The 22,990-nt window shown below is 31.4% G+C and overlaps 1 protein-coding gene across 1 annotated transcript; it reads right to left on the bottom strand.

The window, feature by feature from the left end:
• Nucleotides 1-1,276: 1,276 nt before the first annotated feature.
• On the bottom strand, nt 1,277-21,374 carry LOC148615309 (SWI/SNF-related matrix-associated actin-dependent regulator of chromatin subfamily A containing DEAD/H box 1A-like). The gene is made up of 22 exons (XM_088590160.1): nt 21,232-21,374; nt 16,398-16,592; nt 15,595-15,769; nt 14,971-15,188; nt 13,843-14,129; nt 13,231-13,327; nt 12,036-12,100; nt 11,555-11,698; nt 11,180-11,397; nt 10,605-10,695; nt 9,912-10,011; nt 9,096-9,234; nt 8,715-8,850; nt 8,178-8,315; nt 7,478-7,573; nt 6,554-6,802; nt 5,993-6,094; nt 5,175-5,270; nt 4,353-4,471; nt 3,879-4,061; nt 3,254-3,360; nt 1,277-2,902 (listed from the first exon to the last, which is right to left on the bottom strand). The coding sequence occupies exons 2-22, from the start codon at nt 16,579-16,581 to the stop codon at nt 2,838-2,840; spliced, it is 3,009 nt and encodes a 1,002-aa protein (XP_088446286.1). The 5' UTR covers nt 16,582-16,592; nt 21,232-21,374; the 3' UTR covers nt 1,277-2,837.
• Between the last annotated feature and the right edge of the window lie 1,616 nt (nt 21,375-22,990).

Raw genomic sequence — 22,990 nt, 5'->3', positions numbered from 1 at the left:
CCTGCTATGTTTATAATGCCTAGTTATACTGGAAGTATTTGTTGTTGCGAATTAGATACTAGTCATGTATTTATCAGTGGTAAACCATATGAAGGATTGCTTCTTTCATAGTCAAGGTCACAGTGAAAAACTAATATCTCATGTGTTTAAAATTTCATTTACGGTTACAATACTAGTAATTGTTTGATATAATTACTATTATTATAAATTGTAAAGTTTGGGAGGTCCATGGTAATCTGCAACATAAGCGAATGTATATTCTCTGAATCAATGCAGCAGATAACTTCCTTATTTAGTTGGATGTATTGCTGGCAAATGTAGATGTGCACCACCATTTTGGTTACTGTGAAAGTACTTGAATTCATGGATACCAATTTTTGTTGATTAAGGAAGAAACACAAATTCACGGATTCTTGAATTTTTTAGGTTTTCAGTAGTCACATCAATGGTATTTTCCTTCTTTGTTGGAAACCAAATTTCATGGTTTGGCTGGCCTACAAAAACCATGAAAACTGGTACCCCACATACAATAGTACTTTCAAAGTATAATGAATTTTGCAGGATTTATCACACTTAGAATATTTTCAATGTTTTTCAATAATTTAAGACTGTAGAAGTACATGTATCTCCTCTGAAATTGCTTGTTTGATTCTTTCCATTTATCATAGTATATATGGTTATTACATGTAGATGTGCATACAACGCCATCATTTTGATTCAACTAAATTTGTAGGAGTTCTGGGACTTTAAAAGGCAACATATATTTAATATATTCTGTGACAGTATGGTGATTTTTTGTTGTCTTAATCTAATTTGTCGATTTCGTATGTTTGTCCACTATTTCCAAGTTGTCTGCTGCACTTGCAGCATGATGCTTGGTTACAAATGAATGATTTCACTGTAATGTCTGTAATAGTGCTTGACGATGTTGGTCATTAATGTGTCTATGTCATTATTTTATTTTTTAGTTTATTTTAAGAAGCGTCATGGTCTGTTACTGTGCATTTTATTACTTTTGTTGATGATGCCTTCCAGAGCTTTCTTGAAGGTGTGTTTACATTTATTGAAGATCTTTTGGTGTTCTCTGTATTTACTATTTTTATAAAGGTTGTATGATGGTGCATTTGTTGAATTTCACCATCTGTTTCTTTTTCTATATAGCTAGATTAAGCAACCTTACTAGAATGGCCATGGTGGGTTTGTTTTGTTTGTGTCTGAACATCACTCCAAAACCACTCCAACATTTTCCAAGACATTTGGTAAACAAATGACAAAATCTATTCACAAAACATTTATTAAAAAAAAATTTCATACCATAGCACATGTTCATAGAACTTCAGAAACAACTTATAATATACAAAATGAACATTTCATCTAGTGAAAACCAGTGGACAAATTAGTAAACAGTAAAATCTATAAATAGAACATAATTTCATAACTTTAAATTACAAGGAAATTAAATAACAAAGTCAATTATTTTGATTTTTTGTTTTATTTCATTATAAAAAAGTCGAAAATTTTCCTTTTTCCTGCATATAATTTCAGCTCAAGATGAATATTCTCAGATAACTTAAGTTTGGGACAAACTAAGTAGTAGCTTTTCACAATAATAAGTTTGGACAACAATTATACAAAAATAGGGGAAAGGGAGTAAACAACTTTAAAATGGTCACTACTTAGTTTATATCTAATCAACCTGAAATTAGAACTTAATCTGTTTTTTATGATACTCAGTAACTACATAAAGTTTGAAAAGTTCCTTTAATATCGTCTAAAGTTATCATCTGGGAACAGTTGGGGACAGACAGACAGAAAGAAAACTTTACGCATGGTATAACATTATACCATGGCATTTGGTGTGGCAGTGTATAAATTTTTTGAGAATGGTAAAATCCTACATTTTGCCAAATGGGTACATATATATGCAAGTTCCTTTAACAGATATGATTTATGGCTGAAACAAGTTTCAATTCACATGAAAAAAGTTACTTTGCTGAGATGATGAAGAAGCAAATTTCCTGGATATCTTTTGGTGATTCAATATACTACTACATTTTCATTCCATTATGAAAGATGTCCATGATATCAAGGAAAATTTAATGTTGATGGTCCACTACGGTGTTATCATACAGTATGTTTAAACAGCAAAATCATTCTTTCATTTATAAGATAATGTATATGGGTACCACATTTCATGATGTCAACTGAATAGAGTTGAAACTATACCTCAAACATGACAGATAGAGACACTTAAATTTAATAAACTGATACATGTAATCACATTGTATTTACCTGAACAACAAAAGCACCATACCTTTAGCTATACATACAACATCAAAATATCTTAAAAATCAATTAAATATAGAATTTCATTCTGTACATGATAAACAAGTCCACAATAAAATGGAATAATGGTTAGCACTTGAAACAACATTCATTCATATAATACATCAATAATATTCAAACATCTTAATGTTCTTGTAAATGTATATCTTTTTAATTAAAGTATTGTAAATGCTTTTATAATACAAATGCAATTATGTTAAGTTATGAAAGACATATCAAATTCTCATGTACTTGCCTTTTCCATTTAATGCCATCCTGGCCATTCTATTGAAAAAATTGTCATGCCATGTAAATATTTATCAAAATGAAAACACAACCTCTATCTACAACTTAAACTTTCAAACACTCTTACAATCATAGACTATACATCAAAGTTCTATTTAACATATAATACAACTATAAAGTACATGTATACAGTCTCTTCATCCATACCAGTATAAAGAAATGAGATTACATTGATGAAAAATGAGGCGCCTAAAGTTCAGCCATCATCAAATATTGGCCAAGGCTTGTTTCAGTAGAGATGCTACATCTTTTACACTTTCAGATTCAGATCCTAGAAAAGTAAAAAGCAAAAAAAATAAAAAAGATTAACAGGCTGAAAACATTTACGTGTCAAAATGATGTCAAATATGATGCAAGTCTAACATACCCCTTTCATCAACTGTAGAAACCATTATAATGTAGAAAGCAATAACCTACTTATAACAGTTATTAGGCAGTGGTTCATTTTCTTTTAATTGTATAAATCTGACACTTGATCAATATGTACAAATGGGTCCTTGAGAACTGTTTCAATAAGCATTGATGAAAATACTCTTTTGACAGATAAATACAAGCATTTCCTAACACATGAAACAGACACCTAGAAAAACTGCAGTACTAAATTGGTTAACTTAGAACTTACCTTCATCCGTAGTAATATCTTTCTCAAGTTTGAGTTTTTCCTGAGCACATCGTAACATAGCCTCTTCCACTGTGTCCTTACTAATCAGTCTGATGACATTTACTTCTCTGGGATAAATAAGCAAATAATTAGTCAACCATATCTATAATTGTAAGTGTTGATAATGTACACAGTGAAAATAAAACATAGCCATGTCACTTTAGTGACAGCCAACTTTACCTCAACTAGAGGCTCAAGACAGCCTGAATCGCTCACCTGGTTAACCATTTGCATATTTGAAAAACTTGAGGAATGAGACAGGCTAAGTTAAAATCAACTAAATTGTCAAATGCAGGAAATGCTTTTAATAGCATTTTCATGACCTGAACCAGAATTTTGCTAAAGGTAACACATGCATGAACAGCCATAACAATCCACTTATCAAGTGTATTATGAAATTTCCACTTAATATTGTGTCCTTACTACACATCAAGTTTCAGTTGTTTAAGACGAATTACCATGACGAAGAGGACCAACAGATTCATGGACAGACTGACCAACAGGTCAAAAATATACATTTCACATGGGGTATAATTAAAATCTTTAAAGTTGATCACAAAAAGTATTGAAGCCAATCCATACTTACTTGGTCTGTCCCACTCTGTGACATCTGTCTTCAGCCTGTTTGTCGTTGTAAGGATTAAAGTCTATATCATGTAATATAACAGTACTAGCAGCTGTTAGATTGATGCCCATACCTCCAGCTCTGGTAGACAGCATGAACACAAATATACTGTCATCATTGGTAAATTTGTCTATCAGATCTTGTCTGAAAAACACCAAATTATACCCATAAATAATGTCAAGTAAACATCTCAGGGAATATTGTGTTTTTATAAATGACAATTGTTTTGATTTGTCAGCTACATGCACATATATCTGGTATTATAAAACACTATAGTTGATTTCAGTTGTTACATAATTATCTATGAACTGTTGATTTGACCTTTTCAGGAATACATACATGTATCACTTGATCAAAAGGACTGTTATAAAAAGATAATCCAACATATGCCTTCAAGGAACCACACAAGTTAAACAAATACCACTTCATTGTTACCTTTCAGTAACAGGTGTCTGTCCATCCATTCTTAGATATTTATACTTCTGTTGTTGAAGGAACTTCTCCATAATGTCCATCAACATTGTGAACTGGCTAAATATTAACACCCTTTCTCCCTAGAAATTATTGTTTAGAAAAAAAAATATTATTATGATAATGTTTATTTAATTCTGTTTCAATCTAAAATGTAAAATGAAGTGTGTATAATGACTGCAAATGATGCAAAATACTAATATATCAATTCTCCACCCTTTTACAAATTGTTATGCCACTAAACACAGACCTTATCAAGAATGTCAGAAAAGTAGTTATATCAAATGTGTTTTTCAAATGGTTATTGTAAGAAATATATATAATTTCATCTGAATTTGTCTTTCTGGTGTTAAATCATAAACAGATTTATTGTATTTTACATCACAGGAGCTTTGTTATGATGTCATAACTGTCATTGTTCAAAATTTGAGGAATATCAGAAATAATCCACATGTATGTTGACCAATGATGTGCTCTTTGCCAGGTCACTAGGGTTTAGATACTGATTTTATGGAGCATGAATGATACACACAAAGGGCAGGATAATAAATACAATTATTTCAATTTTTTTTTAGTAAAGTAAGATATTAGACTGCTTCGGCCTTCACATTTTACATTCATATATACACTAAATTCATTTAAGAGATTAGATAGTTGTACTAGAATTGAGATTTTGATGATAAGTTACCACAACATTTTCATAAATAAAACACATCTAACCTCTATTGATCCATTTATATCAAAGCCAAAAGTCAATCAGAGATTCATGAAGAAAGCTGATGTTACCTTTTCCTTTTGATCAGCCAATAGCTCCTTTAACTTATGGAATTTCCCTGACTCTCCAATGACAGAGGGATCCAGCTGGTATTTACTTATATAAGACTGCATAAAAACAAACATGTATATAAAGGGTATTGTCTAATAATACAGGCTGTATGTACATGAAGCTTGAGGATGAAGAATAAGTGAGGCTATATATATATGCTACTTTTTTCATACAACAAACTAAAATTATTTTATCCTGATAATCAGAAACAATGTATAAACCTATCTAATTAAAATTAGACCTATCAATTTTTCCACCTAGTCACTGCATGTAGGAACTAACTACACTCTGTTTTACTTTCTGTTCAGATGACCTTTTCAGAATCCTTGGGTTTTCCCCCTTTTAATAATGATTTCAAAATCATGAAGATGAAATCATCTGAACAGAAAGTAGAATGGAGTGCTGTTGGAGATCCAACATTGACTGGATGGAACAACTGATAGGTCTAATTTTAATAAAACTGAAATATAAACATAAATTTATGTACATATGTTTATTCCTATTATGCCAAGCTGATTCAGATGGTATTTTCTAGAAATGTGTACCAAATGAGTAAAACTAGGTACTATCCTACCTTGTAATGGTCAATGAGCTAGGTACTATCCTACTTTGTAGTGATCAATGAGCTAGGTACTATCCTACCTTGTAGTGGTCAATGAGCTAGGTACCATCCTACCTTGTAGTGGTCAATGAGCTAAGTACCATCCTACCTTGTAATGGTCAATGAGGTAGGTACTACCCTACCTTGTAGTGATCAATGAGCTAGGTACTATCCTACCTTGTAGTGGTCAATGAGATTGATGATCTCGAAGTCATGCATGACTTGTAAATCTTCAAATATCAGATCTGGCAAAGCCCCTCGCTCAACATGAGATGGTTCCTAAAAGATGAAAAATATGTTAATAAACTTAATTGAAAAAAAATGAAGGCAACCAAAAAGAACAGTTAAATAGACTACAATAAGGTTTAAATTGGAAGAATGAAACATGGCTCTCCATACCAAACATCAACAGGCTTTCGTCTTCCTACACTAAGCCTTTTTCGGTAAATAATTTCTTCATTAACAACCAAATTTTATAACCAGGAGGCCAAAATTCTCCGGAGTTCTCTAGCCCCATTTTTCCCTTTAATAGTTACAACAAACTGTAAAATAAGTAATTGGAACCTTGAATTCAAAGTAGAATAATTTGGCTCACAGAAATTAATAGCATGGTAAAAATGGCATCTAGTCTTTTCCTTCAATTGAGTGATGCAGCTATAGCTAGATATGTTATAGCTTTATTTCTACATTAATGTCAAGTGTGCAGTATTTCATAATTCAAGACAGCATAAAAAATACCTTTGCAATCTTCACTGCCATTTTTCTAAGCACTTGATCAGAAAAATGATTGCGTAATAACAGAGGATGATTAGCAATCTTCCTCATTTGCATCAACATTGACGAGCCGCCACTCTTCAGAATCTCACTTCCTTCTTCCTTCAACCGCTGGGCAAACACCTTCACGGTTCTGTCATAAATCTCCTTCTGTTCTGGTATCATATCACATTTAATCAAAACTTCTTTTTTCTGTGGCAACTGTTTCTGTACCTATTCAAGCATGTTTAAAATTTCTTGAATGAAAAACCATACTAAAATTTCTAAATTACTAAAAGTAAACTAGATTCACTGTTGGAAAAGCTCCCTTGAAGACATATATAACCACTGCTCTCATCCCATGAAACCATACAGTAAACCCCATAAATTATTCAGAAAAATAAAACAAGAGGTGCATCATCTGACAAAGAATTTGTGAAAGTTTCATCAAACTCCATTCAGCAGTTTTAGAGAAGTTGGGAAGGGCAAACAGACAAAAGAACCGACAGCATGGTCACTATACACCTCCCCCCTCGGATAATCACTATACAACTCCCCCCTCGGATAATCACTATGCACCTCCTCCCCTCGGATGATCACTATACACCTCCCCCGACGGATGATCACTATACACCTCCCCCCTCCTACACCTACACCTACTTCCTTAATAATCGTCAGGCTATAATTTTAAAGTGAGAATTGAGTGGGTACATGTTCTAACCAAAGATATTGGAGAAATTACAATGTTGATTTAATCGTTCACAAATCAAACAGTGTAGGAAATTGTAGGGACACATTTTATTCAAGCCAAAAACATTGGCACTGCTGTTATCGTGCAAGAGATTTGAAATATTGTTTTATGAAATGACTTAAGGTACATTTACACTTATGGCAAAGAGAATACCTTACCTCAGATTTTAGACGTCTCAAAACAAATGGCTTCATTATTCTTTTAGCATGAGCTATTCTTTCTGCACTGTATTTACTCTTGTCATCTCCAGTTCTCTGAAAGAAAATAACGCACATGTACAACTGCAACTTACATGTTGAAACTTAATGATTTATATCAAGAAAAAGAAATAATTTCCCTATTTGCCATTAACATCTTAAATAGAATAAGTCAGTCTAAACAGAATGAGACAATAATCTAATAAAAATACTGACATGTACAATAGTAGCAAATTCCTGAATAAGTACAGTCCAACTTCACTCACTCGAACTCGGATGGCTCGAACACCAGGGATTTCTCGAACACAATTCAAGGTATCAAAATTTTCTCCTATATAATCAATATAAAGAGCCTTGGATTTCTCGAACTTTGATTTCTCGAACACTCAAACTGACTAGTCGGTCCGTTTGGTAATAAATCTTAGAGAATAACCCTCACTAACTCGTCAGCAATTTTGTCAGCTTGGGTAATAAAAGATGTGAAAAACTGAAACCCTACTATTAATCAGTGTCATTTTAGTTAATTACAGGTAAAATTTAAATCATCACTAATTAGGTAGTTTTGATCTTTAACATAACACTGATTGAGGTTTGACTGTAGTTTAATTGTCAGATCAATAAACTGTTAAAACTGACATCTGATAAACACATCCAAACTTACAGTTATCATTGAGAACATTTTTTTCAGATGTTCGGTTTTTCCTGAGAATATTTCTGGCATGACAAAACTCAACAGTGACATCAATTCTAGTAAATTGTTCTGTAGTGGTGTCCCTGTTAGTAATAGTCTTCTTTCTGCCTGTAACACATGTATACATCAAGACTTATTTTCGTTTTAATCTAGTACTTCCACATTACTTGGTAATATAAAAGCTTTTTTTTTAAAATTTTGATTGCTTCCTTAATAATCAATTCTCTTACTTTTACTCTTGATAAGAATCATGCTATAACATTTAATCCTTGTAAAACACTGTCCATTAAATATCGGCTAAATCCTTTAATCATGTTTACATGTAATAACAACCATACAATGGCATGTATTTTTTTTCTTTTTACAAATGTACATTCAATCCTTTGTTCATAATACAAAGACTTTATCCTGAGATGTAAAAGGAGATAAATAATGGAATTCAAACTACACACTAAAGATCAATATGCATTAAAATTAGGGTTGGGCATAATATTTCCAGAAACATACCCTGATTTTCATCAAGTTCTGATATCTCATTGATGACATATTCTTTAACATATGTCCCTCATCAAATATGGCATAATGAAATTCTAGCTTCTTAAATAGAGCTCTATCTTCAACATTTCCAGTAGCCATATTGTATCTGAAAATTTTAAAAAAATCAATAAAAATTTTTTAAGAAGATGAAATATGCTAAACTTACTCTTAGAAACCACTGCACTTAATTTTTTTTTTTATTTACTGATGATAAATATATGCATACACAAACAAATAAAATGCAAAATATCTTGTAACATTTCATTTAAAAGAGGTTAAACTGAACTTCAACTGGACCTCCTGCATGTTGTGAAAGAAAAGAATTCCATACATTACTTCTTTTTTACTCACGTAGTAACTATGACATTGTAATTGTCGTAGTTGTCATATAACAGTGATTGTCTGACAGATCGTCTGTCATCTAAAGACCCGTAATATATCAATGGCTTCAGTTCTGGACACCATGTGTGTAACTCTCTCAACCAATTATCTGATAAAAAAATGTAATATATCAAAGGCTTCAGTTCTCAGTTCAGGACACCAGGTGTGTAACTCTCTCAACCAATTACCTGATAGAGAAATCATCTGACAGAAGCATACTGCAGATTAAATACAATGGTAAAACACAGGGTAGGAGTTTAAAAGGATGAACAAGGATTGACATGTACAGTTGGTACATTTATTCAAAGTTAACAACAAAAAAATTGTAAAACCTGTTGCTGTGGAAAAGACAGATCATGTTGATGGCAATCAGATTTCCCTACAAAATCCCATTTCATGCTATAAAACGTCCAGAACTCAAACAATAAAAGTACAAATCATGTAATCAATACAGACCTTCCTTTATTAAGAAAACAACATATCTGAATTTGAAAAGATTCCATCAAAGGCTGTTCAAGTTACAGCATAAATAGGTATAGATAGCCATCAACCCGCTATACATCACCAAATTAATAAACAATTGTTCCCCTCTGGACAATTTCATTAAAAACCAGAAATCCATATTTACATGTAGGGGCAAAGTTTAAGGTCAAATTATCTACAAATTCAAATGCAAAACTTTAATGCATCTGATATTCCATGCCATCTTTTTTAGACTTTGTTACTTTAATAATTCATGGACCATTTCCAGAAAATAAAGAAAAATCCAACAAGTATAATGCATACCTATAGTTGATGATGGTACTATGATAACATGAGGACCAGTCTCTCCTTCCTCTAGTAGATGGGCAAGGAAGGCAATTGTCTGGATTGTTTTACCTAGTCCCTGTAAGGAAATAAATAACAGTATTGATATTGGCTGATGAGAAATAATTTGAAAACTACTAGTCAGGTTCAGCACCCTTTCTTCCTTTTAATGGATTCCCGTCCCCCAGAAGAAAGTAGCAATTATCTAAGATAATTCAGGAATTGCACCAACTTTTAAACAAACAAAAAAACACAAAAACAAGATATGTTTTGAAAGGAAATAGATTCCTTAGAAGCCAATAGAAGCCAATGTTCATCATATCAACACACATCTGTTTATGATTCTCCTAACACAAAAGCACTAATTTTCATAATATTATAACTTTCTCCCAAAAATATAAAGCATTTCCATTGATTATGATTTAGCCTGCTTAAGAGCTCCTTTACCAAGATTGTATAGCTCAATCTATATTATTTGTACATGACCATGTGTATTTATTATGATTTGACATTTTTTACAGTCCTTACATTTAGAGGGAGACTTCACTGCCAAAAATGTAGACTTATGAACAAAATAGGGCTTTATACACTTCTTAAGATCTATATATGGTTAGTAATATGCTGGTAATGATTAAAGCAACTGTTTAACTTAAGCAAGTCATATTAACTGACCATTTCATCAGCTAAGATCCCATTCAGATGTTGAGTGTGCATAATTCTTAACCAATTCAATCCAACCATCTGAAATGGCTTTAACTGTAAACTGAAATCAAAATAAAAATCCATTTTTATTTCATTCCCAATTTACAAAAAGTGTGTTTTTTTGTATTGAAACATGGCCATATATTCTTCTTTAGGTAATAACACCAAAATATTGGATCATATGACAAATTATCATTATTTTTAAGTTCATTTTTTTCAATGCAGTTTTCTAAACTATCTGTTATGTCTTTGGGGTTTCTTTAGGTTACTTATCACTTATCCAAATAATGAGCTTTGAGAACATTCTAAAATAGTCATATACAATACTAAATGTACCTGTGTTGTCACACTTCAACAAATGCTTATTTGGTTCTTGCAGAAAATTATTTTCGCAGAATAAGTCATTTGAGAAGTTTAAATTCAAGCCAGTGATTGCATCAACTTTTAAAGAAAAAAAAAAAAACACAGTATATGTTTTGAAGGGAAAATGGATTCATCATATATAACTTTGAAATGATCTCTAATCAGAGTTTTTCAATTCTTACTTGGTATTTAAGTTTCCAGGTTGTTTTTGGATCTGGATATCCTCACTGTCATCTAGCTCTTGTTTGTTTGTCAGATAGGAGACAATACTCTCCATCTCCTTGGAGATTTTTTCACACTTCTGCATCAGTTTAATTATTACATTTCTGACCCTGATGACCTCTCGACAACCGTGGACAACATCGTATGACAGACCTTTGGTGGTAGTAAAATGATGGACCTAAAAAGATACATTTATCATTGACAACAGTATCAAGTAAAACCTTACTGTTTTACTGGCAACTAATGATAGCACATAAACGTATACTATATTCTTTTTTTAAACAACAGTTAATAATGAAAAAAACGATTTCTGTTTCTTTTTAAAGAGTAATTACCAGTTTATCCCATGATGTGAAAGGTTTCAGTGACATAATGATTTCTGCTTTCTTTTTCGATACACCAGGCATAGAGCTCAGTTCTTCTAGTGTAGCATCTTCAAAGAAGGAGAGAATAATGGCTTTCTCTCCACTGTCTTCCTCCTGTCAATACAGAGAGATGGCTAACATCTAATATACTGAACTATATGCTGTTAAAAATAAGCCTTGAAGAAATGCAGTTTTGAACCTACATTTGTATACATGTACGTTTAATTACAATATAAATATTTACTTTCATATAAGATTCATCCAAATGAAAAAACCTGGTATTCACCTAATTTGTATTATACAAGTCTTAATTATCAATTTAAGAAATCTACAAATATGTCTCTATCTTAGATGTGATGTATATGCACTTACAACTTTAAATCCCTGTAATAATGAGTCTGGTTATTGATACTTAGTTAAGAACAAGAATTGCGTCATACAAAGTACCTACATCTAAACTGTCTTCACTATCAAACTCATCACTATCATAATCTTCATCCTGGTCATCAAATGCATCTAAATATAGAAAATTCATATACGATGTAATTTCTGGAAGTTCACATGCATAAACATAGAGAAAAATTAAGCAATACACTTTTTTTCATTGATCTACATTACTTTCATAAATTATAATAATCTATATAATTGTATGTATGAAAGTATTGTTTACTGGCAATCTACCAAAACAAGTATCTCACTATAACTCTTTAGCTATACTCGACGTCACATACAGCACATTTTCGAATTGAAGCTCTTCTTTTTAAACTGTCGGGACTTACCGCTAGAGTCGTCTCTCTTTTATTTAATCTGAAGATAGTTTGCATATATGCATGACGTGTTAGTGCCAACGAGTCGCTTATTGGCTTAAATAGTGCGTAACAAATTGTTATGGTAAAATCCCATAGTAATATCCGCCATGTTGGTTTCTACAGGACGATTTGTTTACAAACGAAGCTCGTAAGTTCCTGTCAAACTCCGGTAACAATTGTCTGCTTGATCAACTTCTCGGTATTGTACGTTGTTCGCGTAAAATAAATCTGAGATATCCGAACTTACGCCAAAATACATTCTGGGTTCTTCGGTTTTTGGACAAACCATTTAAACGTAAACTACATCTCCTAGCAACCCGATAACTGTAAACATGGCCGACTTTTGACAATGTAAATATTGGGACCGAGAATTAAAATCTCACCGGTATTTAACGATTCAATGTTTAGGAAGAAACCGTTTGCTAAACGAATGAGCAAGTAATTTAAGACAATTTAAACGACGGTAGGTGTCAATAAAGTCGTAGAATATATTTTTATTCAAATTTTAACAGTATCTTATTTATGTGATGCCGAGTATAGTCACTGATATAGTCAATTCACAAAGGATTAAAAGATTGATTATTTTAGATCTGTAACTTTACTCATCATAAGGTGTCTCAATGTTTGTAGAAACAAAATTGCGAAATGCATGGATTCAAAATCCTTCCCCTGGGATGAAAACAGAGTAATAGATATCAATGGTACAATTTCAGGGATTTTGCATGATTTTGAATCAGTTTTGCTCAGATAAAATGCTTGTATATGTATTTTCTGGTACATTTTTGGTAATAAACTTTCAATCTTGTTTCCAAACTAGTAACACAGAAAAATACATACTAGCATAATCATCATCATTCCTGCTAGCTTTTTTCTCCAACTGTTCTGTACATGCCTCTACTGACCAGTTGTTTTTAGATAACAGCTTCCTTAATACCTAAAGAACACATAAATCCTTGGTTTCTATAAATCTATTGGTGAACTAGCAGTGTATTTACAAAGTAGAGCATGTAAAAGTAAGCATACAATATCTATATATTATTACAAACTCCCTAGTTTTTAGTCCAGAGTAGCCCATTTATATTCATATATTTGTGCCTATACTTTTGGCTAATTTTGGTAATTTATGTCTGCTTTCTCAGTCTAGACTGTTCCTGGATCATGACATTCCGACTCCTCATTCTAATCATGGTCTCTTTGCTTTTACTTTCTTACTATTAGTCTTGATATCAGTAAAACTCCCTAAATTTCCCTAATTCTAGAGTTTTAGCAGTAAACCTAGAATTATTTAGTCACATGTCATTTATAGAATTATATTGTCAGTGATTATTTAACACTTTATGCTATCTGGCATATATATAATCACAAAATGTCATAAACTATGATACTGCAGTATTGTCAGAAAAGTGACATAATATACCATAGTTCGGATTGTGAGGAAAAGTCAAATACCTTTTTTGTTCTCTCAGGATAGGCATCAGCAAGAAACTTGATCTTTTCCTTTTCGCCATGTGAACTACTGACAGACTGTTGACTGTTCAGATTATAGTCTATAGTGGCCTGGCTGTCAGCAGTTTGGGAGTATGATACAGTGGCTTGACTGTCCATATCCTCACTATCACTTGATTCTACTCGTCGCACTCGTTTCTTTGGTGGTGCTAAGTCTAGTAGTTCTGAGTCACTACTGTCATATCTAATTATTCGTTTCTTCTTGGATTTGGTACTAGGAGCTGTATATTCTGATTTAAAGTAAAATCTGCCTTCTTACTTACAGGCATTTCATAGAATTTTACTTTAGCACTCCTGCATAATTTTCAATTTTTGTTGAGCAGAAATAGCACAAAATTATTTATGGTATTAATTGTTTTATTACCATATTGGTATTAATTATACTAATTTTGCATCATTCTATGAATAAAATAATCTTAAACAGTTGAATTTATGTCCTAAGATACAAATATCTTATGAAGTATAAATAACAAGAAAAATTCAGTTTGAAAATATAAAATCATAGCATAACATCCCACAAGTGTAGACATAGGGAAGAAATAAATAAAACCATTACATTTCTTAGGTGTAGACATAGGGCAAGAAATAAATAAAACCATTACATTTCTTAGCTGCAGACATTGGGGAAGAAATAAATAAAACCATTACATTTCTTAGCTGTAGACATAGGGGAAGAAATGAATAAAACCATTACATTTCTTAGCTGTAGACATAGGGGAAGAAATAAATAAAACCATTACATTTCTTAGCTGTAGACATTGGGGAAGAAATAAATAAAACCATTACATTTCTTAGCTGTAGACATAGGGGAAGAAATAAATAAAACCATCACATTTCTTAGGTGTAGACATAGGGGAAGAAATAAATAAAACCATCATATTTCTTAGCTGTAGACATAGGGGAAGAAATAAATAAAACCATCACATTTCTTAGGTGTAGACATTGGGGAAGAAATAAATAAAACCATCACATTTCTTAGGTGTAGACATAGGGGAAGAAATAAATAAAACCATAACATTTCTTAGGTGTAGACATTGGGGAAGAAATAAATAAAACAACATATACATGTACCATAAGCTTTCCCTGATATGAATACATCTATAGCTTCCTCTGTTCTCCATCCTTTTCTCCATAATACAGTTACAATGTCTTTTGTATCTGCACTAGGGAACATATCTCTGATCTGACGGACCTTATCAGTCTGTGGTCCATCTAATTCATCATCAGAATCATCGCTATACTCCTCTCTTACTTTCATTTGTTGTTTTCTCTTAGTGGCTGACTTAGAACTGCAGTAAAAGGAAAAAGTGAATAATCTTATCTAGTGTGTCATTAGTACATCTTGTTTCTTGAAATACATGTAACTTATTTTTGTGAGTGTTTTATTTTGTACTTTAATAAGAATATGTGATTAACAACAAGAAAAGTGTTTGATTCTGTTAAAATCACAAGAAATTTGGAAAATTTATTTCTCAGGTATGGTACAGGTTGTTTTATACAAGTGTTCTTAACTTTACTGTGTCTGAATGAAGGGCACAAATAAAATAAACAGTTTTTTGGAAAGGTGGATTTTGCCACTAGAAAGATAATTCCATGACTTAACCATTTCTATTCAGAACAAAAGAAATAAAAACTTTGATTTTGCATTAAAACTTTTCACAATAACTGAGAATAAAATGAACAGGAAAGCATTACCTCTCGCCATTCATTGTAATGCCTTTATCCTTAGACAGCCAGTCACCAGAGAATGGTACCTCGTCATCAGATTCTATCATCTTCTTTTTCATAAATTTACTTTTTAGTTGAAAGACTGGTGAAGACGGACTACTAGGAACTTCTGGTGTTTCTGGAACTGTTGACAGAGAGTCCCCTGAATTAAAACAGGATTTTAATGAGATATCTTGTAATTAGGCCAGAAGAAAAAAATATTCCATGTATACGTATAACTGAGAGACAACTAACTCAACAATAAAATACACAAACAAATATGCAGTTAAAATAGGCCATCCAAAGTTCAAACCACAGTTCTGAAAACAGTAAAAAAAATGCAGGCCATTGACAGAAAAATGGAAAATATTTCATAGTCATTTACTTCAATTGACATAAAAATTGTAATCCATATTCTATTACAGTTCAAGTAATCGAACTATCAGTGCTGTATAGACACCCTGTCTACCAAATCCCTTATTAAATGCATTTTTATTGTATGTTTTTTTTAATCAGTAATTATTAAGTTTCAGTATAATTTGTTGGTTAGTTGTGACGTCACCTATAAACCTGTTGTTGAAATTTATTGTTTACATAATTAAATAAATTATTTTATACTATTTTGCTTGCATGACAATGACCTGTTCAAAAAGATAGAAGGCATGTGTCCACATGTAGGTTCAGGAAAGATATTACAGTACTGGCAATACTATACTTCTACTAATACATGACTGCATGATTATCTATACTCAAATTAATGACAATAATACAATATATATCTACATGCTTACCATTTATGGTAGGTGTTGATGTACCAGAAGGAGTAGCATCTCCATTTATCGTTAATTGACTATCATCTATTGATTTTTTACTGTTCTCTTCGTTTATGGACTTATCATCATTCTGGATTTTCTCTACAGGTTTTTTGACAAATCTATACTGAAGCAGAGTAGCTAGCTTTGAATTGCTGCTCATTTCCTTAATTTCTGTAACAATAAAATGTACAAATATAATTTGTATTGTAAATCTAATTGTTTTTTCCTTCATTCCTTCAATTTTAAGGATATGTGGTTGTATCCACAAGACAATTACAACAATACTCAAAGCATATATGTACAAATGTAATTCAACAAATGTTTTTTTTCATCTTTTTTGTAGACATGTTTTTCATCCCATAAGGCTTCCATGTTTTTTTCTTTTTTTTTTTTTGCTTAATGAAAATGTACCCACTACGTGTACATGTAAGTTTCTTGGGTTATTTCTGGACTTTACTTGTAATACATATAGAAGTCAACTAGCAATTTTTAGCAAGTAGAAATAATTTCTACTAGCAAATTTTAATTTTTAAAAGTATTTCAAGTATTTCCCCTTCAACACAATTTAACAATATATGTGTGTGTATATATATATGTAAAGTAGAAAACAAACAAAATGGTCATTGATGCTAAAAGACATTAATAACTTCTTTTCAAAAGTGCCATACATAGTACATGTATCTACGGATTAGGCCTAGAGCTCCAATGTATAGGACTTCATCCTAAAAAAAATTGTTGTTTCCAGTCACCCTACTGACCCTCCTTCAGACCCCCCAAAAGTTTGAAATAATAATTAAAAAAGAAATACTGGTTGTTTATATTCAGAATTGATTGTAATCACATGTGCAGTGATTTTTCTAGCGCTTGCCATTTTCACCCATGACGAAAGACTTTTCAGAATGACGAAATAATCTAGTCTCATTTCATCAACTGAAATCTATGAAAGTACAAAAAACATTAAGAGCTGTAAGCCCAACATTGGTTCAAGTGGTAAAAGTAACAATTTTATTAACCAAACCTAATTACAACTCTCAACAGTGTCAAAATTTTGTGTAAACAATCACATTCGTCAATTACACTAATCAGGCACATGGAGTAAATGTCGATCTCTGATCACTCAAGCGTGAAAATTCAAATGCCGGTAACAATTGCTGCTTTGAAAATTTCTATACTTCTCATTAGCTTTGTCTCAAAATGACATAAAAAGTAATTTATCATTTATTTTTGTACATCAAACTTCAGAGTAAACCAAATGTGGGTAATTTTGTCACTACCTCGGTGTCACTACATTTTATAGTTGCATTTCAGCAATAATTACAATCTTGAAAATATCATTTATGCTAACAATTAATTCCTCAGGGACCAATACTAAGTATAAGTAAAAAATGATGACATAAATTTGTCATTAACTGGGTCTGGTTCCCAAAAGTACAGTTGAAAATTGTGCTAAAAATAGAATCTCATGAGGCAACAATAGGGAAATATCTATTTGAAAATATTTATATCTGTCCAATTATTTATTTTATTTATTATCTATTTTGAAGAACTAATTTCATTAAGAAAATGAAATATTATTAAAGTTTTGATTGTAAATTCATTAAGTAAATTAGGGTCTCACTAACCACTTCTAACGTTTCCATTACTTTACATGTTAAAAAAGTAATTTTCAAAGTCTCACTGTGAATTCCTAGGACAAATGACATCTTAAAGTTGCATACTGTTGCGAAGCTTGGAAAATAAGGCTTCCAAAATCATTATGCTAATGGTACGATGATAGTAGAAATTCTTCACAAAATTTACTTGAATAAATAATACTGAAAATCCACATTTTTACCTGTTCTGCTAACTGACAGCATGGAGGCAAATTACTCACACATTTAAACAATATTCATACACTTTTGTAGTTAATTACATATATGGTTTTAAAGTACACATTCTCAGCTTCATTTTGACTACTTTTAATCATAATACACACAAATAATGCACTTCCAATGCATATGTCTAGGTTCAATGTGTTTTTGGTACTACATAGGGGGGTGGCCATTTGACCCGTAAGTGGTTAGTGAGACCTAGTTTGGGAATTGGATTATGGTTTATGGCTTTGCTAATTACCTATAATTTATGGCTTTGTATGTATAATAGGTGATGCAGGTATTATTACAGTGCGACAGTCCCAATCTTGTATTAGTATTGAAACGAAATTATCTTGGTAACTTAAGATTTGTTACTATGCAAATTAGTTGTTTATTGTCATAACAAAAAATGAACAAGAAGCAAATGATAAACATTTTCTTGTTTCATAATGATGAATCTGTTGAAATATCATTTTATTTTTGAGTTAAGAAATGGAGTACTTATTTTGTTAGTGTAAAGTACATGAAAAACTTCAATGGGAGGGAATATTCAAAAATGGAAAAGTTTTTGATAAATTTAGAAACCAATGGAAAAATATTTAACGAAAGAAAAAGAAGATAGTCAAATCCAAGAGGAAACAGATGACAGTACAGACAAAAAAGCCCAAAAATTTGGCAAGTTGAATTTCTATTTGGCTAGCAAGATCAATATTCTACTAGCCAGATTGGCAAGTTGGGGGAAAAAATGGTTTCCCACAATGTTATTATAATTATTTAATTAGATTATATCACTGCTTCAATTACCCTCTTAATGTGTCCTGATATCCACATTACTTTTGTAAAATTATAAGTTTTATAAGATTATTTAGAAAGTAATAAATGTGATATTGACTTCTGTATTTTAATCTAGTTTTTATTTGTGATATAATTCACACCTTATTTTTTGGGGGTATTTTATTTAATTTCATAAAGTATTTTTATTGTGTTATATATTTTTCCATTTCTATAAATAGTTCAGTGAAAATAATAGAAAATGTGATCATATTTATATTGTAAATGAAAAAGAAAAAAAATAATTTATTCAGGTGAAATTATAAAACATTTTTCATCACAATTATTGCATGATATGTCTAGCAAAAAGACTTTAATTTTATATCTATCCAAATAAAAAAAATAAAAAAATCTAAAAAAATACCAGGAAAAATAGTAAATATATCTATATCATTAAATGATTAAACATACATTTATGATGGGTGCCATTTTAATACAAGTGCCGTTTTGAACCAAGTGCCATTTTAACTGAATCCGGGTTGATTTGCCCTAATTCTGGTTCCCACCTGAGTGGTTTCACCCTACTACCTGTTCACCCTGGGTGGTTTCACCCTAAATCTTGTTTGCCCTGGGTGGTTTCGCCCTGATTTTTGTATTTCAAAGTTGGGTACTACTAAACAAAGAGTGGTAAAGAGCACAAAAGTCTGGTAAAGACTGGTACCGAAATATTGATTTATCTAAGTAATTTTAACTATATACAAGTTTTTGAAATGCAAGTAGAACTGAACTTCATGGACCATAAATCAATCAATATATGGAGATCACCATTACTCCCTCCCCTTATTTTAAAGTATTTTTGAAGGTCCTGATATATCAATCAATCTTTTTATCATTATAAATTAGAATTTCATATTTCAGATATTTTTCTCATACAATAGCTGACCTGAGGGACATACTATTTAATTTACTTTCTCTTTTTCTGTCAATAAATCTGTCTTTTACTCTCCTGTCTTGCAGGCGAATAAATATCATCCGTAAAGTAAGTTATATCCAAGAAAAAATGTAATATTCAAAGTATTGCCATATGTAATGTCTTTTATCCTCCTGTCTTGCAGGCGACTAAATGTCTGTTACGTAAGTCAAAATTTCATTTCATTTCATTTTATTATTAAGTTCATCTAATTCTGTTTAAAGTTTTAGTTCACAACAAAGACACGATATATTGTTTTTTTTATTTTCAAACTTCAAGCAAGTTTCTCATCTGACCCAAATATCATGTGGGACTGGTCAGTATCAAGCAACTTGCCCTGAAGGTGGGAGGTGAACTTATGATAGAAGCTGTGTCTTTTTTTTTATGTTGTCTTGTTTTTTGTTGTTGTTTTTTTGTTGAACTCTTCATATGTTTTCACTCTTATAACTCATCAATTAATAAACTGTTGCTGAAGTCTTTCCTAGTTTTCTTTGAATGTGTAGCAGCATTATATATATATATACTTGCTGTCTTCAGTTGGACTGGTACTTGGTAATTAATTGCATACAAATGACAAAACAAAAGCTTTGATTTATTTATTTATTAAGTATATTTATCAATATGTATTATACATATTGACAAATATCTATTGCCAATTACTGTTTGAAGAATATTTCTGTAATAACAATGTCCGTTACAGTAATTTTCCTAACAATTGAAAAACGTATCAAAATTTCAATAAAATACCTAATTGCTCCTTAATTAGGATTAATTACTTCTTTTCTGCAAACATGTTTTTTTAACGATTTCTTCTATTTTTCTTTTGAGTACTAATTAGTTTATCATGAATAACAATATTTATTAAAACATCAATCATTTACCTGTTAATTGATAAGGGCAAAACCACTCACCAATCAGGGCGAACATGTAACTATGTAACATGTAATCCATTATAATTTATACTTATAGTAAGAACCTGCCTATAACAAAATTTGAAAACTGTGATGTAGTGAGAAAATTTCTTGCATGTTAGCAGGAAATACAGCTCAAATTTACGACTGATGGAGTATACTTCTACAATCTAGCATCGGACTCAGAGACATGTAAATTTTGTGAATGGCGGGTACTGAAAATATGCAAGTTTTCGACGACTGTAAAGCATAAAGACAAAGTAATGGGGCAGAAAACTGAAAAGAAACATAAGTCTCCAACTTACATCAATCAGTCAGACCTGCCTCTTTTTGTAGGGTTGATCTAACGACAGTCTTTTTGTTCAGAGAAAGAAATAGTAAGCAAAAAAGTCTGAGCCAGCAAATCCACTAATTTTACCCTCAGATTAAAGAGCGCTTCTTCGTATGTCGATTCGATCCCTTGATTACTCGACACAATATATTTTATTATGATGATTTTCCTTATATCACACAAGAGACCTATAAATAATTACAGGTCTATGATAACACCATGGACTTTACACTCCCTGAGAACTCGGAACTTATTTCGTATGAAAATTAATTAAGAAAATGTTACTTACATAGTCTAGAAGTGCCATTATTTAACTAAATATTTAGAAATAAATATTTTATTGGCACGAACTAAATCACAATAAATGGCTTGTAAGGCACATATACAGCACTTATGAAAATTTTCAAAATGAGATATATGATACAATTACAATGTAAAAATGCATAACATAACATGGACGGAGGAAGAAGTCTGAGCTACTGTTCAAAGAAGGGTAACAACAAAATTACCGAACACTAATCCCATGATCCATAATTAAGTCAAATCCAAAATAGATAGTACACCATCGGAGCAACTTGTATTGCAATGGTCCCGACTTGGTACAGGCATTTCAAACGAAATGGTGGGTTACATCTAGGTTTTACAGCACGGTAAAACGGTGGTGATTTTAGAAAAAAAAATACTTTAATAGTAAAATTTTGAATTGTAAAATAGGAAGTAGTTGAAACTTTGATTGAAAACAAAAAAAAGTGAAATCTGTGAATAAAAATGTGAAGAAAGTAAAATAAATGAGCAACCCGTACCCCAATAAAAACTATGAAAATATAATTAGTTTAAAACTGTCTGTTGAACAAATTCCAAACGAACTCCTTGAATATATGACGTGATTTAAAATTCCGGAAATTTACAGTTTGTAATTAGAATGTAAATTCGTTTGTTTAAGGTATAGTTAACTACACGTCCGTTGGCTTTAATTGAAACAAAGGGTACTGTAATTGGTGGACATGTTATAAGTTTAACTGACAGTGATCGGGGTGAAGGGTATATTTTTCATAATATATACAATACATGCAGCTGAAGATATATGACTTCGAATTTTATATCGCTGTTAAGAAAACAAGTTTGAGTTAATTTGAATATTTAAGTAATGAAATGTTTTGATATGCAATTATTTAAAATTCAATTAGTAATGTCATGGAAATTAAAAGGATTATAAATAGTCGAAAGTTTGATATAAAGCGACCTCTTAATTAAGATAAGTCTCGGTTGAAAATAAAACCTTACTCGTGTCTACAGTTAGGTGTTTCGAACTCCACTTTTGGAGTTAGACACCCGGAGATACCAGAACCATTGAATTTGCAAACTTTTTAACTTAAAGTATCTGTGATTTTAAAATTTAAATTAAGAAGTTTACTCTCACAATTAAACAACGAAATATGAATGTTTTAACTCAAAACAAAAGTACGAGAAGTCATTCCATTGTACCACTATGATTTATTTATAAGGTTAAATGAACATTTATTTGTCAACCCCTTGCTAAATGATATCAAATAACCAATTTGTAGCGAGGGATATGTTTTGTAAAGTTTTATGGAATTCAAATGGAACAAACCCTTTAAACAATAATATACAGAGTTGCACACACTTCATTGAACATGTAATTAAATGATCACATTTATATCTACAAGATTTTGATTCAATAGATACAAAAGCAGTGCTTGCCTTTTATAGTA

This window comes from Perna viridis, chromosome 6 (assembly GCF_037379345.1).
Source record: "Perna viridis isolate PV_CMFRI_1.1 ecotype Kerala chromosome 6, ASM3737934v1, whole genome shotgun sequence".
In the NCBI taxonomy this organism is placed as follows: domain Eukaryota; kingdom Metazoa; phylum Mollusca; class Bivalvia; order Mytilida; family Mytilidae; genus Perna; species Perna viridis.
The sequence above is the reverse complement of the archived record's forward strand: the minus strand, read 5'-3'. Positions and strand labels throughout refer to the sequence as shown.

Excerpts from the sequence above, each read along its gene's own strand:
- LOC148615309 (XM_088590160.1), bottom strand. The coding sequence starts at position 16,581 with ATGAGCAGCAATTCAAAGCTAGCTACTCTGCTTCAGTATAGATTTGTC. Across the intron at positions 11,699-12,035 it reads ATAGTGAAGACAGTTTAGAT|GAGGAAGACAGTGGAGAGAA; the intron begins GTAGGTACTTTG and ends CTGTATTGACAG. Across the intron at positions 10,696-11,179 it reads CCTGGAAACTTAAATACCAA|TTTACAGTTAAAGCCATTTC; the intron begins GTAAGAATTGAA and ends TTTTGATTTCAG.